The following is a 25383-nucleotide window of genomic DNA, read 5'->3' as shown; positions in this document are numbered from 1 at the left end:
GGATGGAATGTTCTGTAGATATCTACCATATGACCCAGCTATCCCACTGCTAGGAATGTACCCAGAGGAATGGAAATCATCAGGTTGAAGGTCTACCTGTTCTCCAATGTTCATTGCAATACTATTTACAATAGCTAAAAGTTGGAACCCACCCAAATGTCCATCATCGGATGAGTGGATACAGAAAATGTGGTATATCTACACAATGGAATACTACTGTGCTAATAAAAAAGAATGAAATACTGCCATTTGCAACAACATGGATGGACCTAGAGAGAATTATATTAAGTGAAACAAGTCAAGCACAGAAAGAGAAATATCACATGTTCTCACTTATTTGTGGGAGCTAAAAATAAATAAATAAATACACAAAAGCGGCAGGGGGAGGGAAGAAGACATAACAATTACAATTGCTTGAAATTGATACGACAAGCAAACAGAAAGGACATTGTTGGGAGGGAGGAGGTTTCGGTAATTGGCCACAATAATCAACCACAGTGTATATTGACAAAATAAAATAAAATAAAATAAAAATTTTTTTAAAAAAGGCCGGTAATTAAAATCTGGTCCACAAAAAAAGCCTTCTTCAGAGAATTACCAGCAAAGCAGCAATTTAGCACAACCACAGAGCTCAAGTTCTGGTCCTCATAGGAAATTCCCCCAATTTTGTAATTAACCAAACCACTCCCAGACACAAAGCTCTGATATTATCCAGTAATAACACCTATAAAACCTAGAAGAGGTAGCAGTCTCATCAAATGCCCAGGCATCAGTGTAAAGACACAAAGATCGAGAAAGAGCAGAGAAATATGACACCAACAAAGGAAACAAGTGAAGCAACAGTAACAGACCCACAGGAACAGTGGATTTATGAAATGTCTGAAAGAGAATTTAGAATAACCCTCTTAAGAATTGTAGTGGATTGAATCATATCCCCCCAAAATTCACTGAAGCTTGAATTGTGTCCTCCAAGTTTTATGTATTAGAAATTTAAGGTGGGAAGTCCTATAATGGTAATTGAAAGGTGGAGACTTGGAGAGGTGATTGGATTGTAGGACCATGCAGTAGTGAATGGATTAAAAATAGTGGTCAGGGGAGTGGTTCTGAGGGCATTAAAAGAAGAGGAGAGTCTGTCTTTCTCTCTCTCTCTCTTGCTCTGCTCTGCTCTCTCTGTCACCACCATGAGATGGACCTTGGACCTCCCAGCCTCAGAAACTGTAAGCAATAAATATTGTGTTATTTATAGATCACCCAGTTGAAGTTATTTTCTTATAAGCAACAGAAACGGACTAATACTAGGATGTTCAGTGAGTCACAATAATATACAGATAGAAAATTAAATGATACCTGGAAAACAGTCCAGTAGCAGAATGAGAAACTTGACAAGGAATCATCAAATCAATCATAAAAACCAAATAGAAATTCCAGAAATAAATGATACATTATCTGAACTGAAAAACTACATAGAAAGCTGCAACAGCAGACTTAATCTAACAGAAGGAAGAATCAGTGAGCTTGAAGATAGAACATACGAAATTATCAAATCAGAGGTGCAAAAAGAAAAAAGAATAAGAAAAAATGAAATAGAAATACAGGAAATATGGGACTCCTTCAAGTGAAATAATCTCCACATAGTTGGAGTACCTGAGGGAGAGGGAAAAGGAAAAGATGTAGAAAGCATATTCAAGAAAATAATGGCTGAAAACCTCCCAAGTGTGGAGAAAGATGACAGCATCCAGGTACAGGAAGGACAGAAGTTGTCAATAAAATTCAATCCAAGGAGGAACACCCCAAGGAACATTATAATCAAATTATCAAAAACCAAAAATAAATAACAACTGAAGGCAGCAAGAGAAAAGAAACATATAACATTCAAAGAGGTCCAATACATCTCTCAACAGAGTTCTCAGTAGAAACCCTACAGGCCAGAAGAGGATGGAATGATATACTCAGGGTGATGAAGGAAAAAGACTGTAAGCCAAGAATTCTCTATCCAGCAAAACTAACCTTTAGACATGAAGTAGAAATAAAGTCTTTACCAGACAAACAAAGGCTAAAGGAATTCCTCAGCACTAGACCTGCCTTATGAGAAATGCTAAAGAGTGTTCTTCAGTCTGAAAGAAGATGATGCTGAGCAGCAACAAGAAAACATTTGAAGGTACATAATTCATTAGTAAAGTAAGCTCATGGACAATCTCAGAATATGACATTGGAATGTAATAAGGGTGGTGAATAAACTGCCTATATCCTTAGTATGAAGACTAAAGGACAAATCTAACATGACACTAACATATACGACAACCATATAAGAGACAGACAATATTAAAAGATGTAACTTGAAACTACTAATTGTCAAAAAGTGTGTGTGTGTGGGGGGGGTGATGCTAAAGTGTAGAGTTGGCTTTGTTACTAGGTTAAGTTGTTATTAAGTCTAAAATAATCTGTTATAACTATAAAATGCTTTTTTGTAAGCCTCATGCTAACTATAACACAGAAACTTATAAGAGACATATCATAAATACATAGTGAGAAATCAAAATATGCTGCTAAAGAAAACTACTCAATCACAAAGGAAGACAATAAGATCAGAAAAAAAAAAAAGATCAACAAAACAACCAGAAAAATTGGAACAAAATGGCAGTAAGAAATCCCTATACATCAAAAACAACTCTAAATGCAAATGTATTAAATGTTCCAATTGAAAGACATGGAGTGGCTCAATGGATTATAAAACAAGAAGCAACAAGATGCAGCCTACAAGAAAGTCACCTCACATATAAAGACACACACCGTCTAAAAGAGAAGGGAGAGAAAAAGATATTTCATGCAAATGGAAACCAGAAAAGAGCAGGAGTAGCTATATTCATATCAGATAAAACAGACTTCAAGCCAAGGAAAGTGAAAAAAGTTAAGGAAGGTTGTTATATAATGATAAAGGGATCAATTCAACAAGAGGATATAGCAAATCCATATCTACACACCCAACTCCAGAGCACCCAGTTATATAAAGGAATTACTAGTGGGAGAAATAGACTCCAACACAATAATAGCTGGAGACTTTAAAACCCCACTTTCAATTAAGAACAGATCATCCATACAGAAAGTCAATCAGGAAACATCAGAATTAGTCTCTATTGTAGACTGAGTGGACCTAACAGCCTGTATTAGTCCGTTTCTGTTGCTTATAGCAAAATACCTGGAAGTGGGTGATTTATAAAGAAAGTAAAATTTATTGCTTACAGTTTCTGAGGCTGGCAAGTCCAAAGTCCAGGGAACACAGCTAGTGAAGGTCTTCCTTGGTTATGGCTTCAGTGACACAGGGTATCACATTGCAAGATGGAGGAAGCAGAGAGAGACTAACGTCTCATGTGCTCTTCTTTTAAAGCCCTCACAACCACTCCTCCAACCACCATTATTAACCCATTCACTATGGCATGGTTCTATGATCTAATCACCTCTCCAAGGACTCACCTTGCAATACCATAATAGGATCTTCCATACTCCCAACAGTCACAGTGGGGGTCCATGTGTTAGGTCACAAAACAAGTCTCAACAAACTTAAAAAAGATTTACATACTATCAACTCCTTTTTTTGGCCACAATGGAATAAAACTAAAGATCAACAACATAAGGAAAACTAGAAACAATAAAAATACATGGAAATTAAACAGAATGCTCTTAAACAATGAATGGGTCAAAGAAGAAAACATAAAGGAAATTAAATCATTCCTGGAGATAAATGAAAATGAAACACAACATACTAGAATCTATGGGATACAGCAAAACCAGTTCTAAGAGGGAAGTTTATACCAATAAATACCAACACTGAAAAAAAAAATAAAAAGGATTCTAATAAACAATCTATCACTGTGCCTCATGGAGCTGGAAAAACAAGAACAAACCAAGCCCAAAATGAATAGAATGAAATAAGTAACAAATATCAGATCAGAAAGAAATGAATTTTAGATTTAAATAAACCACAAAAGATGTATAAACAAAGAGTTGGTTTTCCAAAAAGACAAACAAAATTGATAATCTGTACCTAGACTAATGACAAAAAAGAGAGAAGACTCAAATAAATAATATCAGAAATGAAAAAGGAGACATTACAACTGATACCACAGAAATACAAAGGATCATAAGAGATTACTGTGAACAACTATATGTGAAGAAAGTGGAAAACCTAGAAGAAACGGATAAATTCCTGGACACATACAACTTACCAAGGTTGAATCATGAATAACTAGAAAACCTAAACAGACAAATAACAAGTAATGACATTGAAGCAGTAATAAAAAACCTTACAACAAAGAAAACCCCAGGACCACATGGCTTCACTACTTAATTCTAGCAAACATTTAAAGAACTAATACCAATTCTCAAACTCTTCCAAAAAACTAAAAAGGAAGGAATTACTTAAAATTCATTCTATAAGGCCAACGTTTACCTCATATCAAAACTGAATAAAGATACAGCAAAAAATAAAACTATCGACCGGTATCCTTAATAAACACAGATGTGAAGATCCTCAATGAAATACTAGCAAACAGAATCCAATGTGTTTTAATCCAACATATTAAAAAGATCATTCATCATGATCAAGTGGGACTCATCCCAGGGATGCAAGGATGGTTCAACATACACAGATCAATAAACATGATACATCACATCAACAGAATGAAGGGAAAAACCACATGATCATTTCAATAGATACAGAAAAAGCAGTTGATAAAATCCAACACCCTACCATGATAAAAACACTCAATTATTTAGGTATGGAAAGAATGTACCTCATCACAATAAAGGCCATATATGACAGACCCACAGCTAATGTCATACTGAATGGACAAAATTGAAGGCTTTTCCTTAAGACCTGGAACAAGACAAGGATGCCCACTTTCCCCACTCTTTTTCAATATAGTACCAGAAGTTTTAGCCAGTGCAATAAGGCAAGAGAAAGCAATAAAGGCTACGTAAATTGGAAAGGAGGAATTCAATCTATCCCTATTTGCAGATGACATGATCCTATACATAGAAAACCCTAAAGACACTATCAAAAAATTACTAGAAATAATAAATGAATTCAGTAAAGTGGCAGGATATAAAATCAACACACAAAAGTCAATAGCCTTCCTATACGCCAATAATAAAATAGCTAAAGAAGAAATCAAGAAAGTAATCCCATTCAAAATAGCTACCAAGAAATGAACTACCTAGGAGTAAATTTAACCAAGGAGGTGAAAGACCTGTACAATGAAAACTATAAAACACTGGTGAAAAAAATTGAAGACACAAGTGAATGGAAAGATATCCCATGGTTTTGGGTTAGAAGAATTGACATCATCAAAATGTCTGTATTACCCAGAGAAATCTACAGATTCAACACAATTCCTATCAAAATACAAATGACATTCTTCACAGAAATAGAAAAAACAATCTTAAAATTTGTATGGAACAACGAAAGATCCTGTTTAGCTAAAGTAATCTGAACAAAAAGAACAAAGTCGGAGGCATCACAATTGCTGACTTCAAAATATACTATAAAGCAATAATAACTCAAACAGCATGGTACTGGCATAAAAATAGTCAAGTAGCCCAATGGAACAGAATAGAGAGACCAGCAATAAACACACACACTTACAGCCAACTGATTTTTGACAAAGGCGCCAAGAATATACAGTGGAGAAAGAACAGTCTCTCCAATAAATGATGCTAGGAAAACTGTATATCCACATGCATAAGACTGAAACTAGATCCCTATCTCTCACCATACAAAGAAATCAACTCAAAATGGATTAAAAACCTAAATTTAAGACCCCAAACTGGAAGAAAACATATGGGAAACATTACACAAAATGGGAGTGGGCAGCCCTTTTTTGAGGAAGACTGTAAAGTCACAGGCAACAAAAACAAAAATACACAGATGGGACTACCTAAAACTGAAAAGCTTCTGTACAGCAAAGATACCATCAGCAAAATGAAGAAACAACCTACAGAATGGGAGAAAGTATTTGCAAACTATACATCAGACAAGGGACTAATTATCCAGAATATATAAGGAAATCAAACAACAGCAAAAAACCAAATAACCCAATTAAAAAATGGGCAAAGGATCTGAACAGACATTTCTCAAAAGAAGAGATACAAATGGCCAAAAAGCACATGAAAAAATGCTCAAAATCACTAATCATCAGGAAAATGCAAGTTAGAACCACAATGTGATGTCATCTCATCTCTGAAAGACTATTACAAACAAAATGGAAAATAACAAATGCTGGTGAGGATGTGGAGAAAAGGGAACCCTCCTATATTGTTGGTGGGAATGTAAATTGGTACAGCCATTGTGGAAAACAGTATGTAAGTTCCTCAGAGAACTAAAAATAGATCTATCTTCCCACCCAGGTATTCCACTACTGGGTATATACCCGAAGGAAATGAAATCAATATATCAAAAAGACACCCGTACTCCCATGTTCACTGCAACACTATTCATAACAACCAAGAGATGGACTCAACCTAAATGCCATCAACGGATGAATGAATTAAAAAACTGTGGTATAATATTACACAGTGGAATAATATTCTGCTATAAAAAGAAATGATATCCTATAATGTGCACCATCATGTTAAGTGAATTCAGTGAAGCGGCACAGAAAAGCAAATACCACTTGACCTTGCTCATATGTGGAATCTAAAAAAAAAAAAAATGTGGTTCGCATAGTAGAAAATAGAATCATGGTTACCAGAGGTCGGTAGGGTGGGGTATGTGTGTAGGGGGGAGATGTGGTGAACTAATGGATACAAAACTATGCTATCTACCCTAAGTGAGTTGTTGTGTATATGCATGTATTGCAACAACACACTGTAGCCCAGAAATATGTACAAGTAAAGGTTAAAAAAAAAAAAGAAAAACACAACAGATTTAAATGAGATAAACTGGAGTAAGCTTTAGGAAAAGCCATCATTTTCCTAATAAAAAACAGGGTTGGCTTAGCTGGCATGCACCTTTTATACTTTGCTCTTTCCCTTCATTCTTGTGTCTAATAGGTGCTATGCATGTATGTAGAAGAATGTAGTTCCCTGCTTGTGACTATGAAAACTAAAGTCACAGACTGTGACAACGCAAAAAAGAAGAAACAACCTGCTTCCTTTAGCAACTACACCAAACCTGGACCAGCTACCTTATAGGCTCCTTATTACATTACCCCTTATTTGGTTAAGCTGTGTGATTTGATTTCTATTAGGAGTGACCAAATGAAAATCTATCCTAAACAACTTGCTTTTCAACTTGCTTTTCCATTTTTTTTTTTTGGGGGGGGGGTCTATTTTAACATGTCTAGTTCCCCTCCCTGACCCCAACATTTTCTATTGGTAATTTTATTGGTATTGCATATATTTACAAATTAATTTATGGAGAATTGGGGTTTTTTTTTTATGATTTTGAGTCTTCTTTAAGCATATCATATACCTCTCCATTTGGTCTAGTCTGCTTTTGAGGCTTAAGTAAGATTTTAAAGTTTTCTTCATATAACTTTGTACATCGCTATACAGTGAATGTTTGTGTTCACCCAGAATTCATATGTCGAAATGTAATCCCCAATGTAAGGGTATTTGGAAGTAGGACCTTTGGGAGGCTATTAGGTCATCAGAATGGGTACCCTCAGGAATAGGGTTAGTGCCCTTAAAAAAGAGATTCCAGAGAGATTCCTCACCCTTACCCACTGTGAGACACAATAAAAAGACTGCATCTATGAACCTGGAAAACGGCCCTCACCTGACATAGAATCTGCCAGTGCCTTCATATTGTACCCACCAGCCTCTAATACTGTGAGAAATGTTTGTTGTTCATAAGCCATCCAATCTCTGGTGTTTTTGCTACTGCAGCCTGAAGGGAGTAAAACACACAAGTTTCTACTATAACCACTGTTTGTTTTAATCTGCTGTGTAATTGATACAAAGGGGAGAATAGATGTTTTTTCTGAATCCGAAGAGAATCTGAAAAGTCTTTAACACTAGTTGAGTTAATTATGACAAAATCAAAGTAGTCATTTGGTTAAGTATTCCTAGGTCAATTAGTAAATTAAAATTCAATTCTCTAAAACAAAAATACAATGAGTACTTTCTATGATATATCAAACAAGTAAAAATTGTTCTCAAGGTTAAGACCTTCATAGAATGGTAAATAGAAGGTCCTGGGAAAGCTTCTTGCAAACACAAATTCAATTTTATGAAAACGGAAAAGAAAGAATATTTACCTCAATCTTGCTTGTGTTAACTCTTTTTAGTGTCTTTAAGATATCTAGTTTATAAGTATTCTCCAGCCTTCTTTATTTTTATATGATTACTAATATAAGTTCAGTGTATTCTCAAAGCACTTGATACTTTAGAACGTCTTATTCTTCATGGATCTTAAAGTTTTGTTTGACAGATATAAATATAAAACAAAACAAAAAATCAACACACAAATAAATAGGTAATTGCTCACCGTGATAAAAAATGCTTGGACGGATAAGTATGAGCAAATTATATGAGGTGAGAAACACAAAATGTAAACTTCTAACAATTTAAATAAGCACAGATAAAATATGAAGTACAAGGCAAAATTCACATGACTATTTCATATATTTAAAAAAGATCCACCAGAGCAAAACACTGAATCTTCAAAGAAATTTTGCCCTTTTTGCTAGCCTGTTTTCAGCACAGGCAAACGAAAATCGATGCTTTAATGGATAATTTGGTGGAAGTTCCCGCTAGACGAAAACCTGGAGTTGGAACTATCAGGGGAACGTTAAGCGGCATTCAGACCTGCGCATGCTCTGTTGGTGAAGTAGCAACCCTCCTCCCCCTAGTCGGAAGTCCAGGTTTGTTTATTAAATTACGACTGTCGTAAACTGGGATTTCCTGACGACTTCCTGGCTTTACGATGACAACAACTATGGCGGCCGCCAGTGGTAGATTTGAAAGTGCGAAGAGTATCGAAGATCATAAAGAACAGACCCGGATTGCCAGAGCCGAGGTGTTGCGCCAGGTACCTGCGTTGGGGGCTTTTGTAGGAATTTAGATTTGTGGGAGTGGAGGGTTCCCGGGAGCTTGCCCACTCCCCCCTTCCCTCACCACCTTGTTTGGGTGGAGTCTCTCTTTGCGAAGCCGGTAAGATCTTATGTATCTCCCGCCCCCAGATAGTCTCGCAGGTTCCAGTTACTTATTGTCTCTTCAGGATGATGTTTCTTTTTCTCCAAGTTCCCTTAACTTCTGAGTCATCCATTGTTTTACATTTCTAATCCCGGGACTGCGGACTTCCTAGGTACTCTGCCAGCCTGTCCTTGCATCTGCTCTTATCTGAAATGTTTTTTTTTTTTTTTTTTCTTTCCAGTAACACATGTAAGGCGTGTTTGAGTAGACTTTGTTTCATTTCATTTGATGTTTCATTCTCTAGTCTTACTGTTGGTATCAATTCTAGACTTATCGTAAGCCCTTACTGATCCAAACAGGAGTTAACACTAGAGACCCAGAAAATTTAGCCTTTCACAAAATGTTGAAAAGCACTGTATTTCTTCTTTAGATTGAGATGCATAGAGGTAACATATAAAGAATGGAGGAAGTAACCTATTGAATTGTGGGACAGCTTATTCAGTATATAAGATGTGTGGCGAAGAAAGGGAAAAGTTGTACTTGGAGAGCAACAGAGTGTTCAGTGAGAGTTTTTGTTTGTGTTTGTTTTAAGATGATAGAGTCTTAAACTAGTTTAAATGCAGATGAAAAGGAGTCAGTAGAGAAGAGGTAGAGAAGACAGAAGGGAGAAAGGGGTAATGACTACCGCTAGATTTTAATGGGGAATAGTGTACAATTAAAGTTGGACAGGTGAAAGGTTGGTATTGTTCCCTGATTTCAGCATATGTAATATACATGTATAATAAATATTCTTCATCTTCATCTCTTTGGTGTTTCAAGCAGTTTTTGGAGAGAGTAGGGTATATAAGCTGTGATAAATTTTACAGTAGAGATATTCATAGAGTTTGAGAAAGACCAAACCCAGCTTTGGAGTTTGGGAGAGAGAATGAGAAGGCAGGAACAATCTTCTAGGAAAAACTTTGCTTTATTTGATTATTGTTGAAGGATGAATAAAAATTAGCAATATGATAATTTCTTTTTAGAAAGATGATTCATCCTGGAGCATTTTGGGGGGCTGGATACTGGGGTATGAGCAATGCGTATTGAAGGCATGGAGGTCAGTCTAAAGTCTAAGGCAGTAGCCATGGGGATGGTGAAAGGAAAAGAGATTCCAAGTCATAATTGAGGTAGGGAGTTTAGGGAGAGGGGAGGGTCTAGAATAGGTCCCAAGGTTCTGACCCTGAATGATGGCTCGATTCACTGGAGATTGGTAATGTGATTGGTAATACAGAAGGAGAGGGCTTTTGTTTTTGTCTGTCTTTGTGCACTGGTAGAAGCAGATTCCTGGCAAGGAACAGACTGTTCATTCACGAGCAGCTAGCTATATATGAAAGCTGGACAGGTTTTTGTTTGCCTTTTTTTGTGAAAAGCAGTTGGTTCAATTGGCAGTTTGTCTTTTTTGTTGTTGCAGGCTAAAGCCAATTTTGAAAAAGAAGAACGGCGTAAAGAACTTAAGCGACTCCGGGGTGAGGATACCTGGATGCTACCTGATGTGAATGAGCGAATTGAACAATTCTCACAGGTGAATACTAACAGGCCTACTTGGTGTAAGGTTATCTGTCTTTTTTTTGTACTTATTCAAGTTAATATCAGAAGAACAAGTTTATAGACGTCATAAGATACGGAATGAATATCACATAGTTGTCATTACTGAATAGTTTTATCTCTGGCAGAAGTGTTTCAATATAATATTTTGGATATTATAACACTGAAAAGATTTTTTTATTTGAGTTGGCAGTGAGAATGCTTAGCTTTAAATATTTGTCCCACTTATAGCAAGCTTATGGATCTAAAAAATTATACATTTTTGTGTGGGGGGCAGCTAGCTGATATGGGAATCTGAATCTGTGACCTTGTTGTTATCTGCACCATGGTTTCCCAATTGCGCTAACTAGCCAACCCCCAAATTATACATTTTAACTTTATGTTTTGATTATTTTTTCGGTTTCAAGCCTTGTTTTCTCTTCATGCAATATTTGAAATTTGTTTTTAATTGACATAATAATTGTATATATTTGTGGGATACAATGTGAAATATAGTAGTCCCTCATTATCTATGGTTTCATGTTCCTCTGTCTCTGTTACTCACCATCTCTTGTTACCCATGGTCTGCCATAGTCTGAGAGTATTAAACGGAAAATTCCAGAAATAATTTATAAGTTTAAATTGCATACCATTCTGAGTAACATGATGAAATCTTGAGCCATCTCTCTCTGCTCCTTTATTACAAGAAGGGGAAGTACAGTACAAGATATTTTGAGAAAGAGAGAGCACATTCACATAACTTTTATTATAGTATATTATAATTGTTGTCTTTATTATTGTTGCTAATCTCTCACTGTGCCTAATTTATAAAGTAAACTTTATCATAGGTACATATATGTAGGGTTCAGTACTATTCTGCTGTTCCCGTCATCTGCTGGAGGTCCTGGAACACATACCCTGCTCATAAGGGGGGAATATTGTATATAATACATTATTGTTAACTGTGGGCACCAGTCAGTACAGTGGATCTTTAAAACCTATTTTTCCAGTCTAACTAATATGTTGTACCCTTTAGTCACCATCTTCCCTTTCTCCATTCCTTTTCCCTCCCCCCACTGCAGCCTCCTCCTACAATTTTAATTAATGCTGTCTTGTTTTATTTCTTTATGGCCTAATAATCTTGTATAAATTTTTTTGGGACCATAGAGGGCTATTATTTTGGGGACCATAGAGGGCTATTGTGTGTGTGTGTGTGTGTGTGTGTGTGTGTGTGTGTGTGTAGGTATGTACAGATATGTTTTGTACAAGAGTACTTCAAAAAGTTTGTGGAAAAATAGAATTGAAAGACTATACAAATCTTTCCAGGAAGTTTTTGAAGTACCCTCGTATATATATGTGTGTTTATTTGGTTATATTTGTGTCACATGAATGTAAAAATAAATTAAAACCAAAATTTTCCTCATATTTTTCTGATAAGAAATCTCAGCTATATGATTTATTAGTAGTATACATATTATAGGAGGCATGTTATGGTTTCTTGGAAGATTATACTTGTTTAGTCATATTCTTTGCCTCATTTCATGAAAGATTTAAAGTATTTTGGAACATGAGTTTTTTCCCTCAAAATGCTTTCTTTTAATGTAAGACAAAATTAAATTCCTTGTTTACCTGTTCAAAATGATTATTTATAGGAACATTCTGTGAAGAAAATGAAGAAAAAAGACAAGCATTCAAAGAAAGTAAAGAAAGAGAAGAAAAAAAAGAGCAAGAAACAGAAATATGAAAAAAACGATGATTCATCTGATAGTTTATCAGTAAGTATGTACTAAAATTAACCAAAGAAGCTATTTGAGAAAATTTTATTTAAAGGCATAATATTTGGGAACTTAAAATATATATGAACTTAAAAAATATTGCTAGTTATGATATGAAAATATCTGGGAGACATCTACTTGGAGGTGTCCAGGAACTATTGGAAATGTGGATCTTGGGTTCCAGAGAAAGGTAAGAGTCTGGGGGTATTATTTGGGAATTATTGCTAGTTGGTGTCATTAGATGGATGAAATCCCTAGGGGGACTGAAAAGAAAGATGAAACACCAGCACTTAGGAGCCATATAGGAAGTAAAGGATGCTAAGTAAAAGTTGTTGAAAATTAGAAAGAGAAGCAGGGAAGAGCAGTATTATAAACATAAGGGAAAAGAGTTTCAAGATATTTGAGAGTCTGTTACCCCTGTCTGCTTTTTCATAGAAGTTAATATTAAAGTCTTTAAAGTAGGTTATGTTTATATACTCTGGGGCCAAAAGGAAGCAAATGCTGAGCTGGCTGCACCAACCAGTTCTGGATTAAGAGGACTCACTGTGGAAAACAAGACAAATCTTTCATACTTTTTTCAGGAAGAAAGGTTTTGCTTAGAGAGTGACGAGCTAGCGATGTTTATGGATGACTGGTCTCCCATGTCTGATCTTCATAGAGTTATCCTCTCATTGAATCACCGTAGTTCAATGTCTGGCCCACCTGTAGTTTCAGAAACTAAGTCTTTGGCAGTAGACTGTCAAAGATAATCACATCTTGATATTAGTTAAAAAGGTGAGAACAGATTTTATTCAGTAACCACACCACTGATATTTGGGGAAATTGCTAAGTTCCACTTCAGTTTGTGCAGAGATGATTTAGGTATTTTAAAGGGAAAATGAGGGATGGGGGAAAGCGAAGCCTTGGTAGAGTCAGAAAAGTGAAAAATTACTAAGAGTTGGTCACTGTAAATTTGATTAGCTGTGTTTGCTAGCTGGCAGTTTTCAAAGTTAGTATTCCGTCTTCCTACAGAGACTGGGAGACAGAGAGCCTATAATTACATTCAGAGGATTGGCTTTGAGGTTCTTAAGAGATACCATATTTATAACTGTACATTCTTTTTAGTAAATGCCCTAAGAAAGGGAGATCGGGAGCCTATCATCATGTGTTGGCTAGAACAGGTAGTAAGTTTTCCTGGCAGCATTGAGCTTTCTTAGACAAGCATTTTACTGGGGGGCAAGGGTCATCCTAGGGACACAGTATTATACTGCTAGTAGCCATGCTAGAGTTAAGTCTCTTAGTGCAAGAGGAGTTTGGATAGAGTTTTGTGCCAAAAGTTCTGCAGTTCTTGACATGCTTGACATGGTAATTGACCTTGAAAGCCTATCTTATATGAGAATATGGTATATTAATTCGTAGTGAGGAATACAACTAGATAGTCTTGAGGACTAGCCAGTATATTTTGTAATGGTAGAGATATTTATATTATATAGAAAAAATTTAAAAATATAACTCAAAACAAAGGGAGTTAAAAAAATTTTGAAATGAAAAGAAGATAGGAACACTATTTCCACAATTCTGGGTTTGGATTATTGGCTCCATTGAGAATCTGATAAAAGTTTTTTTGTATCCTTTCTCCAAAAAAACATGTACATACAAAATTGTTTATTTCAGTGGGGTTTATAAAATTCCCTGAACTTTATGCAAGGATTACAGGTTAAGAACCCCCGGATCTGCCAGGCTGTCTACATATTATATCATTTGATTTAGAGCACTTCATTCCCCATTGTCCATTTTTTTCCCCTTAGTTCTTTCCTGGAAGTAGATGTATATATTTTTGCTGCAACATATAGTATGTATACTTATATATACTTAATAAGTTGTATAACATACACATACATACAAAGACACACATAGACACACACACACACACACATTCCTTAGAGCAGTTTGAATGAATGCTCTGTGCTCACACCACATTGAAGTGGATTGGAGAATGAAAGAGAAGCTTTTACTGGCAGTAAAGGGAAAGGGAAGGAAAGACAGAGGGGTAGCTAGAGGAGTCAGGGTTTTTGGAAGGTCTTTTTGAGAAAATGTTTTTAGGAGAGAGGAAATATTAAGGAGAATGGTAAATTTTAATTAGCAAGGTCCCAGGGGAAAGGGTTAGCTTTGATTAGGAGTAGGAGCACCCTCTCTTCTGAGCTAGGAGGGAAGCTGTAAAAATGTGTGTAAAAATAGATAAATAAGGAGGCAGTATGGTCAGAAAGAGAGCAGATTAGTGATGGTGTTTCTGCTTGTTGTTGTCTGTTTCCTTTGTGAAGTAGAAGGCAAAATCATCTGAGAAGGTATTTGGGAGTAAAAGGACAACTGAGGAAATGGTATAAATTTGAAATAACTTTGCTTAGATAATAAAAGAGAAGCAAAAAAATTGCTCAGTAGCATTGAGGATCCATGTGAGGCTGAAAAACATCTTGGCTTTGACAAGGTCTTTTAATTTTTTTCTTTTAACTTTTAAAATCAACTTTATTGAAGTACGATTTACATATAATACAGTGCTCATATTTTAAGTGTACTATTTGATGAATGCTCCTGTTTTCCATGTCAACTGAGATGTGGAATGTTTCCACTATCCCATAAAGATCGTCATGGTCCTTTGCAGTTAATCTCCCTTCTACCTCCCTCTTCTTCCCTCTTTCTCTTCCCCCATTCCAGGATTGGGCAATCACAAATCTGCTTTAGCACACTGTAGCTTTTCCTATTCTAGAATTTCATATAAATTGATTTATGTAATATGATCTTTTTTGTGTCTGGCTTCTTTGGCTCAACATATGTTTATTTGATTCATTCATGTTATTGCATGTTATCAGTAGTGCCTTTCTTTTTATTGCTGTATTCCAGTGTGTGAATATACCACAATTTGCTCATATGTTTATCTGTTGAAAGCCATTGGGTTATTTTTAGTTTGGGGCTGTTATGAATAACATTACTTGGGTCTTGCTTATTTATCTAGCCTATCAGTTTCTTCCATTTTAATTAGACTGTTTTTTGCACTGTCCAATATGGTAGCTGTGTATGGTTTTAAAATTTTTAATTAAATTTATTAGAATTATTTCAGGTTGAAAATTCATTTCTTCAGTCTCACTAGCCAAATTTTAAGCACTCAGAAGCCACATATGGCTAGGTTAGTGGCTACCATATTGGACAGTGTAGGTAAAGAAAAATTCTGTTGAATAGAACTGGTTTAGATATTTATGTTTAATGTAATTGTTGATATGGATGAGCTTAAATCTACCATTTTGCGATTCCTTTTCAGTTTGTCCCATTTGTTCTATATTTCTTTTCTCCCTCCTTTTCTTGCCTTCTTTTGGATTGAGGGTTTTTTAGTATGCCATTTCATCTCCACTATAGGCTTACCAGGTGTACCTCTTTTTAAAATTATTTATTATTTATTTATGGAAACATAATTGATTGTACATATCTGTGGGGTACAGTGTAGAATATCAGTACCTGTGTGCAATACATGATGTTCAAATCAGTATAATTAGTATATTCAACATCAAAAAAGGTAGTCATTTTTTGTGACCCTTTATCAATTTCTTGCTAAACCTCCTCCCGCCCCACCTCTGGTGGCCTCACTTCTGTTCTCTCCTTTTGAAAGTTCAGCGAATTATTGTGATTGTTTTATCCTTCTTTCTTTTCTTTTTTTATGTGTTTGTTTATTTTTTTAGCTCCCACTTGTGGGTGCGGACATGTGGTATTTCACTTTCTGTTCCTGGCCTATTTAACTTAACATAATTTTCTGTAAGTTCCTCCATGTTGCTGTGAATAGCAGTATTTCATTCTTTTCTATTGCAGAGTAGCATTCCACTGTGCAGATATACCACATTTTCCTAATCCAGTCATCCATCCATGGACATTTAGGTGGGTTCCAACTCTTAGCTGTGATAAATATGGGAGTGTAGGTATCCCTTCAACATGATGGTTTCCATTCCTTTCAGTATATACCCAGCAGTGGGATTGCTGGATCATATGGCAGTTCTATCTATAATTGAGGAAACTCCATACTGTTTTTTATAATGGCTGCACTAATTTACAGTCCCACCAACAGTGTAGGAGGGTTCCCCTTTCTCTGCATTCTAGCCAGCATTTGTTATTCTCTGTCTTTTGATAATAGCGAGTCTTAACTGGGTGAGATGATATCTCAGTGTGATTTTAATTTGCATTTCCCGATGCTTGGTGATGTTGAGCACTTTTTCATGTGTCTGTTGGCCATTTGTATATCTTCCTTTGAGAAATGCCTATTCAGCTCCTTTGTCCAATTTTTAATTAGGTTACCTGTTATTTACTGTTAAGTTGTTTGAGTTCCTTGTATATTCTGGATATTAATCCCTTGCCAGATGCATAGTTTGCAAATATTTACTACCATTCTGTAGGTTGTCTTTTCACTCTATTTTTTTTTTTTTTTGCTCTGCAGAAGCTGTTTAGTTTGATATAATCCCATTTTTAAATTTTTTCTTTTGTTGCATATGCTTTGGGATCTTATTCATAAAGTCTTTGCCTGGTCTTACTTCTTGAAGTGTTTCCCCTATGTTTTCTTCCAGGAGTTTTAAAGTTTCAGGTCTTATATTTAAGTCTTAAATCCATTTTGAGTTGATTTTGGTATATGGCAAGAAGTTAGGTGTACCTCATTTTTGAAAAATGCTTATTATGCTCTGCCTTCAAATATAATATCATTTTGCATTTATAATAAGAACTTCAGAGCAGTATGCTTCTATTTCCTCCTACCATATTCTGTGCTATTGTTGTCATACATTTTCCTTCTACACGTGTTATAAACCCTACATAGTTTATAACTTTTAACATAATATATTGTTATTATTTTTACTTTACATACCCAATTATCTTTTAAATAAGTTATACATGTCTTTTATATTTACCCATAGATTTATGATCTCTGGCATTCTTTATTATTTTGTGTAGGTCTGAATTTCTGTCTAATAAAATTTTTCTTCTGCCTGTAGAACATTTTTTAATATTTCTGATAGTGTAGGTCTGCTGACAGTAAACACAGCTGTTGTTTGCCTGAAAATTTCTTTTATTTCATCTTCATTTTTTAATGGTACTATTACTAGATACAGACTTAGGTTTATAGGAGTTAGAAAGCATGAAGGAAATGGAGAAGAAACAAAGAGTGGGAGGAAAAGAGGAAAGTGTCTTGGAAGTCAAGAAAGTGAGTTGTCAACATTGTTGTCTTCAGCAGGGAGGTCTAGGGTGATAAAAATGGTAACGTTTTGTTGAATTGGCATAATAGAAACAATTGGTGAACTTTGAAGAAGTTTCAGTAGATTAATGGGGACAATAGTTATATTACAGAGTTTTGAGAAATGTATGAAAGTGATGGTGTGAAGGCAGTAGATGTATACTACTCTTTCAAGAAGTTTGTCTGAGAATAGAAGTTGGAAGATGGATTCCTGCTAGAGGGATACATAGGGTCAAGGAAGTTCCCCCCTTAACGCTTCAAAAAAAAAAAATGCTTGAGCATATTTCGAGTCCATTAGAGATCTTTGGTTGAAGCTATAAGAGAAGGAGATAATTGATGGATCAAGGTTTTAGAGGAACAGGAATGGTTGTGATCAAAATCTTTGGAGGAGGACCTGCCTTGAAAAGGAAGAGTTAACAGGAGGTAAGGATAGGTTCAGCTATAAATAATTTTGTTGGAGATTGGTAGGAAGCTAAGGTAGCCTCATTTCTCTTGATAAGGTAAGAGGAGAGATCATTTGCTGAGCTTATGGGGAATGGGCATTGGTAGAAAGCTTGAGGAGGGTGTTGAAGAAGGTAATGATATTTGCCAATGTATTAAGCTATGTGCTTGGAGACACAAAGTATGCAAAAGCAGATGGTTCCTTTAAACTTACAGCTTAGTGTGAGAGTGAGATATTAATCAAATAGTCACATAAATGAATGTAAAAATGATTAATGCTTTAAAGGAAAGTCGTAAGAGAATAGAAGAGAGAACTGACCAAGGACCAGCAAGGGGAATTCTACTTGGGGTGCAGAGTCTAGCTTAACTGAAGTTGCAGATCATGGTGATTGGATTTATCCAGAGCTGGAGACTGGTTGCAGCTGTCATGATGAAGCAACTGGTGGCTCCAGTTAATGAATTTCAAGTGGTTGGTCAACAGCTTGTAAGATAGTGAAAATCTGCAGTTATGGAAGAAGGCCTATGACACAGTCCTGTGGAATGCCAACTTTTTAATTATTTTAATTTGATCTTAGCAAATTGGCACTCTCACAAAGAAAGTTTTTTTTTTTTTTTTTTTTTAGATTATACTACCCTGTTTAGTGGTGACCTCAAGAATTAGGAACCAGGTATCTCTAAATTGATTTGACCGTGGGTAGACCAGAAATACATTTATAGTGATTATCTTAAAAAATTGTAACTATAAATATAAATAACTAGTTGCAAGGTTTCTATAAGTCCAAATCAAGGCCTGAATGAGTGAATAAAGTCTGCTTTGCTATGGGAAACAGTTGGCAGCTGAGGTGGCAGAGCGCAAATATGTTTACTCCATGTGGATTATACCTTTTGACAGGTGTATTTATGTTCTGTAGTCAAAGAACACTTTAGGTAGTTTTCAAGAACTTTGCAGAATGGAAGAATATTTGTCTCATTCAGGAAACCCAGATTCTAGTGTTTGCCTTGGTATTCACTCACTTTTTCCTTTCTTGGCCTAAAAGTTTCTCAGCTGTACATTAACAGGTAGTTTGTACTAGGTGATTTCTAGGATCTCTGCGACACTTATGTTCTATAGCTCCAAAGAATATATAATAGATTTTAGAGCCAGACAAATCTAGATTCCTAACTGGGTTTTCACACTTGTATACCATGTAACGGGCAAATTACTTAATTTGGGGGAACTTTCCTTATTATAAAATGAAAAAAATACTTTATAGTGTTGTGATAAGAATTCAGTGTGATAATATATGTGAAAGTATTTAATGCAGTACTTGACATAGAAGAGTACACTGATAGATTTGTTGAAAACAAACCCCAAAACCTGGCATAATGATCAGCACATAGGGGATGTTGACTAAATACTTCTCAGTTGATTTAATAATGTGGTATTTAAACACAGCGAAATGCCTTACTAGTTGTTACCTGAAATCTCTGCATTTTTAGATCCAGAGAAATACCAAAATTTGAAACTTAGGCGCAAACTGCAAACCTACTAACTTCAATGTCATTTCCTTTGTTCTAGAGAAGCAAAGATGTGAGTACTCTTGATGTTGGTAGAAACTAAAGCTCTGTGCTGAAGTGAGTTCTCTACATAGCAGTTCTAAGTCTTATTTTTTGCTTTCCCTTGTCTTGATAATAAACTTATAAGAAAATAGAAATAATTTGGTTGTGTTTTGTGGCCTTAACCCAAAGTAGTGGGTTTACATGTTCTTTCTTAAATTTTCAATGTCATTTTTTTAAAGGGGAGATAGAGTGTCAGAATTTTCTATGGGAAGCTGAATTTCTACTCCTCAACAATAGCACAGAAGTTTTATATGAAAATATTCAAATTTGAAAATTTTTCTCATGTGCTAAATATTCTTAGAGCTCTGAAGATGAGTGGGTTGAGGCTGTTCCATCCCAGACTCCTGGCAAGGGAAAGGCCTGGAAAGTGAAAGATGAAAAGTCTGAAAAAGAAGATGACAATCAAGTTATTCAGGTAAGCAAGTCACCTGATTTTTAAAAAGTGTCAACTTCTAAGAATAGATGAATGTCAAAATGAAAGATTATTCTAATTTCTTCAGTAGAAAGTTAACTTTGAAAACAGTGTACTTTATGAATAATTTGGCAGTAGTGCTGACTGCTTAATGTTTGGACTCCCCTCCTCCTCCTGCTATGAGAGAATGAGTGTTCGTCTCTATCGTAGTCCCTTAGAGGTTTTCTTGCTTCTGATTGTTGAGAGAGAAGTGGCACTTTCCTTTTATGTATGTGAAGCCTTGTACTGTTACTTTATCTGAACCTTCTACAGTGAGTAGAATTCAAAAATAGTTTTTCTTTCCCTTCACCTCATGGCTGTAATTTTCTTAGCAATGCCTACAGTTGAGTAGTTCACAGATTTTGGGTTATCGTTTATATGCCTAAGGGAGAATGTAATGTATCCACTGTTAGACACAGATGAAGGAAGAAATGTGAAAGGAACTAATGTTTGCTTGTTGTGTGCCAGGCACTGAGCTGGACGCTTTATATCCATTTTCTTGTTTTCTCCTTAAAACAGTCCTGAAAGATAGATATTTTATCCCATTTTACAGGGGAGAAACTAAGGCCTAGAGAGATTAAGAAACTTGCCTTAAGTTATACAGCCATACAGGATTTGAGCCAGGTGTGAGTGCCTAAACCCTAGAGCAAAGTGTTTATTAAGTTCTAATCAATTTAGCCTGAAACGGTCATCTTTTTTCAACAGAGGGATGAGTGGATGACTGTTGATTTTATGTCTGTTAAAACTGTGTCATCATCATCACTCAAAGCTGAAAAGGAAACTATAAGGAAAATAGAACAAGAGAAAACCCAAGCACTTGAACAGGTAAGAGAATATTTAAAATGCTTTAACTTTCTAATTTGCCTTTAATAAACTAAGACATTTGTATAAATGCAATTTTACTTGTAAAATATTATTTTATGTTTTGTGGTTTTTTAATACAGTTAGTGAGAACAGCTATGAAATGGGATATGTTTTGTTAAAATAAGTTTCCCATAGGAAGACAGTTTAAAGGTATACTAGATTAATAAATCTAGGGCATATATATAGTTGAATGAATATTGACTTTAGGTTAATATCATTGTATTAAAAGTGAACCCTTTCATCTTCTGTTTCAGTGTACATACTGAATTAGAGACCATAAGAATGCTTTAATTTCAAGACACCTAAAAATTCTGGATAAAATATAAAATAAGCATGTAAGGAAGTGCTGAAGCTGGTGGCTTTCCAGGTGGCATCGCACAATCCTGATAATCTTGAATTTCAATTTTAATGGGTCCTTAGGGATAAAGGCAAGAGCCTGCATGAGATGGGAAAACCTGATTGATGAACCCCTATAAATCTGGGACCCTGGAGGAATATACCCTTAATGAAAGGATGAAGTTGAGGAAATGATGAATTTGAGGAAAAATCCAGTTGAAGGCAAGAAAACTTGCCTGTCTTGTCAGGTGGTGGGAGCACGCTGATTATATATCTCCTCTTGATATTAGGGATATCATTTCTTTAGTATTCTAGGCTAGTGTTTTTCAAAATATTGGTCATGAAATTAATTTATTGCTATCAGCACTTAAAAATATAAAATACCAGCTATGTATTACATGTAATAAAAGTGTATTTTGTTTCCTTAAACTTTTGTTTTGGACACACACACACACACACTCATGCTGTCTTTCACTATGGGTCAGGGTCACAGAAAAGTTTGAAAGCCAGTGCTTGAGGCTGTGTCTGTGTCCTCTTCTGTTCTTATGCATGCATTGTGCTAAATGCTATAGAACTATAGCACTTATCAACAGACCCAGTCTGTACCTTATACCAGTTCTTCAGCCTTCTTTCAAAAGCAGATCTCCTTACCCCAGTTCTTGGCTTTATATGGCGAGACTGGCTCCATTCTTCTGTCTTACCTGGAGCACTTTTAGTATTTATTATCTTATGCGAATTGAATGCAGAACTATTGTTTTCTGCTTGCACCCAGGGCCCGGTAGACCTATGGCTTCAGTCCTGCTTACTGCTTTGCTAGTCTCTTCTGTTTCTCGTCCATGGAGATAGTTATCTTATTTTGAACTCAAGTATGTTTTATATTGTGTATATCTCTTCTATTTGTCCAGAGCAGGGAGATTGTGATGAAGTGGAATCTTACTAAGCCATTTTGATTAGAAGACCTGAACATGTTTTAGAGATCGATTCACTTTGACATATTTTATTTGTTTCATTCTTTTTCATTACTGTATAGTCTTTCATCATCTTACTATGCCACACTGTAAATATCTATTCCTCTACTTATGCACACTTACATTGAAGACCTGAACATGTTTTAGAGATCGATTCACTTTGACATATTTTATTTGTTTCATTCTTTTTCATTACTGTATAGTCTTTCATCATCTTACTATGCCACACTGTAAATATCTATTCCTCTACTTATCCACACTTACATTGTTTACTGTTTTTCACTATTACAAACAGAGCTACAATGAAGGACCTTAGATATAACAATTGGTACTGCCCCAGCAATATGTGTTTCTTTTCCAGTACTAAGTACCTATAATTGTCAAACTTTAAAATTTTTGCCAGATTAATTAATGGGTGAGAAATGGCATTTTATTGTTTTTCTCAGGTTACTACAAGAGATCTTTTCATGCATTTTGGTCATTCAGATTTCTTGTACTGTGAACTGCTTGTTTATGATTTTGCTTACTTTTCTGTTAGGTTCATTTGTCTTTTTCTTACTGATTTGTAGAAGTTCTTATATATTTAGTCCTTGTCTCATACATTTTCAGATAGTATCACAACTTGTCTGGCCTCTTGTCAGTTCTCCTCCTCAGTATGTAATCTAGCTTTTTTTTTTTTTTTTTATCCTGTTGAGTATCTGCTGTGTATCTGAGTGTTTAGATAAGACCATTGGAAGAAATTTGTTAATTATAGATACCGAGAGATTTTGTAGTAAATTAACAAAGCAGGTGACAGAACCTTTTTTGCTACAAACTACTGTAAGGGATCAAACCTCCAAGTTAAACATTAACTTAAATTTTGTCCTTTGGAGAGTCTTTTTTGTCAGTTTGTAGATACATTTAAAAAGGTTTTTCTTTAAACATCTTATCCAACATTTTTCTTTTCAATAGTATGGTTGGTTCATACTCTTGGAAACTGAAGGTGCTAATGTTTAACACTTTCCTTCTCTCTCCATCCTGTTGCCATTATTCTTGTAGGAAGCATTTTTTCACCCCCTGAGGTCAAGTTAGATATCATTAGAAGGTAGTTCTGTAGCACCCTTTACTTTCATAGCACTTATCTATGTTAATGTTGCTTAATTGTCTTTCCCCCTTCTCTAGACCGTAATTTCTTTGATGGCAAGGACCATGCCCACCTTATTCATTATAGCCCAGTGCCTGGCGTAGTGCATGGAATGCAGGAAGCACTGGGGTTGTGATTAGGTTACCATCATCTCTTGCCTAGATTACTGCCACCATTTTCTGACTGGATCGTGTCTCTAATCTTGCTCTTTTCCACGGTTTTTTCCACACAGAAAAGTTTGCAGTTTGTGTGATACAAGCTGATCACTTTCATGAGTCACCATTGCCCCCAGCATAAAGCCTCCAGAACAATTCAAAATGACTCATGTGACCTAGTCCTTGATTGTTCTACAATCTAATGGCTTGTCACTACTTACTCACACTTCTAAGTTTTAGCCAGTCTGAATTCCTTTAAGTTCCCTGAGAGTGCTGTGATTTCTATTTCTCTAGGGTTTCATGAACATGCTATTATTATTTCTATCTGGAGCATCTTTATGTCCCTCCGGCCTGTAAAAAAAAAAGAGAAAACTTAGCTAATTTCTACCCATCCTTAGGTCTGAGACTGTGTATATTATTTCTTCTTGGAAGACTTTGATCCTTCAGTGTGAGAGGGGTTTGAATTCTTTGTGTGGCTTTAGCACTCTGTGTGTCTATCTTCAAAGCACTTATCAATTACTTATTCTGTTTTTCTCACTATATCCCAAGCTACCAAGGGCTGAGTCAGAATTATTGACAGTTACATCTTCCACATGTAGCACAATTCTGAAACATGGTAGACATTGAATAAAAACATTGAATGAATGTGAATTTAGACATTATTTCCTGCAAGTTACAGAACAGCGTGTCTTAAGAGTGTTTTAAATGATTTGTACAGGGTTACAACTGTTAACTGCATCTCAGTTTAATTATTAGTATATTTTTGATGGGTTTATTTTTAAATTCTGACTTTTGAAAATGTTTCATTCTAGTCCAAACTGCTGGAAAGAGAATTAAATCCATTCTGGAAGGATGGTGGGACAGGTCTTCCACCAGAAGACTGTAGTGTATCATCACTTACTAAAGGTATTCCTATATTTTGGTTGTAAACACATAGGCATTTCTGATAACTTGGTGTTCCTGAGGGAATGATCTGAGTTTACATAAGACAAAGCATTGATAAAATGTTTATCATCTTTTAAAGCCTTACTTAAGTTATTAGTACTTGAGAAGATTACTTTAATTATGATGTATTTGGGAGCAAAGATGATTAAATATGCATTTTTATGTTGATCATGTTTTCACAAATGAATTTCTGTTTTAAATGGATTAATGCAAAGTATGATTCTGTGAGGATATAATAATGCTTTTGGTATGTTACATTCTGTAATAAGATGTAAAAATTTTAAGTCTGAGAAATTTCATAAAAGTAATGTATAAACATTAAAGATATAGTTTCATATCTTCAGAAATGCCTACTTTGCCAGCATTCTTAAAATTTGTATTGATCTTAGGAGAGTACTGTTATTTTCCAGCAGATGGAGACAAAATATTTGTGTCACATAAGCATACATAATTTTTTTTTTTTTCGTTTTTTTAAAGGATGACCAGTAAGGGGATCTTAACCCTTGACTTGGTGTTGTCAGCACCACGCTCTCCCAAGTGAGCCAACCGGCCATCCTTATATAGGGATCCGAACCCGTGGCCTTGGTGTTATCAGCACCACACTCTCCCAAGTGAGCCATGGGCCAGCCCTAGCATACATAATTTTAAACATACTTAAAAAATCTTATATGTCTACTAAGTGCTACATTGATAATTCAATGAAAAATTTATTTATTAGCAACTGTAGACATATAAAGTTCTTTTTTTTTTTTTTTTTTTTTTTTTTTTTTTTTTTTTTTTTTTTTTTTCGTG

General features: G+C 35.4%; 1 protein-coding gene across 1 annotated transcript in view; it reads left to right on the top strand.

Moving 5' to 3' along the window:
- Positions 1–8917: 8917 nt before the first annotated feature.
- Positions 8918–25383, top strand: part of LOC103606599 (CWF19-like protein 2) — a gene marked incomplete at its 3' end in the record, with an annotated part of 82806 nt that continues 66340 nt past the window's right edge. The window contains 6 exon segments of the mRNA XM_008591174.1: positions 8918–9028; positions 10583–10693; positions 12348–12470; positions 20051–20164; positions 20906–21025; positions 24459–24552. Of these exon segments, the coding sequence (XP_008589396.1) occupies positions 8924–9028; positions 10583–10693; positions 12348–12470; positions 20051–20164; positions 20906–21025; positions 24459–24552 (667 nt within the window).

Source organism: Galeopterus variegatus, unplaced genomic scaffold (assembly GCF_000696425.1).
Source record: "Galeopterus variegatus unplaced genomic scaffold, G_variegatus-3.0.2 Scaffold6722, whole genome shotgun sequence".
In the NCBI taxonomy this organism is placed as follows: Eukaryota; Metazoa; Chordata; class Mammalia; order Dermoptera; family Cynocephalidae; genus Galeopterus; species Galeopterus variegatus.
This window is presented reverse-complemented; position numbering and strand designations above follow the sequence as displayed.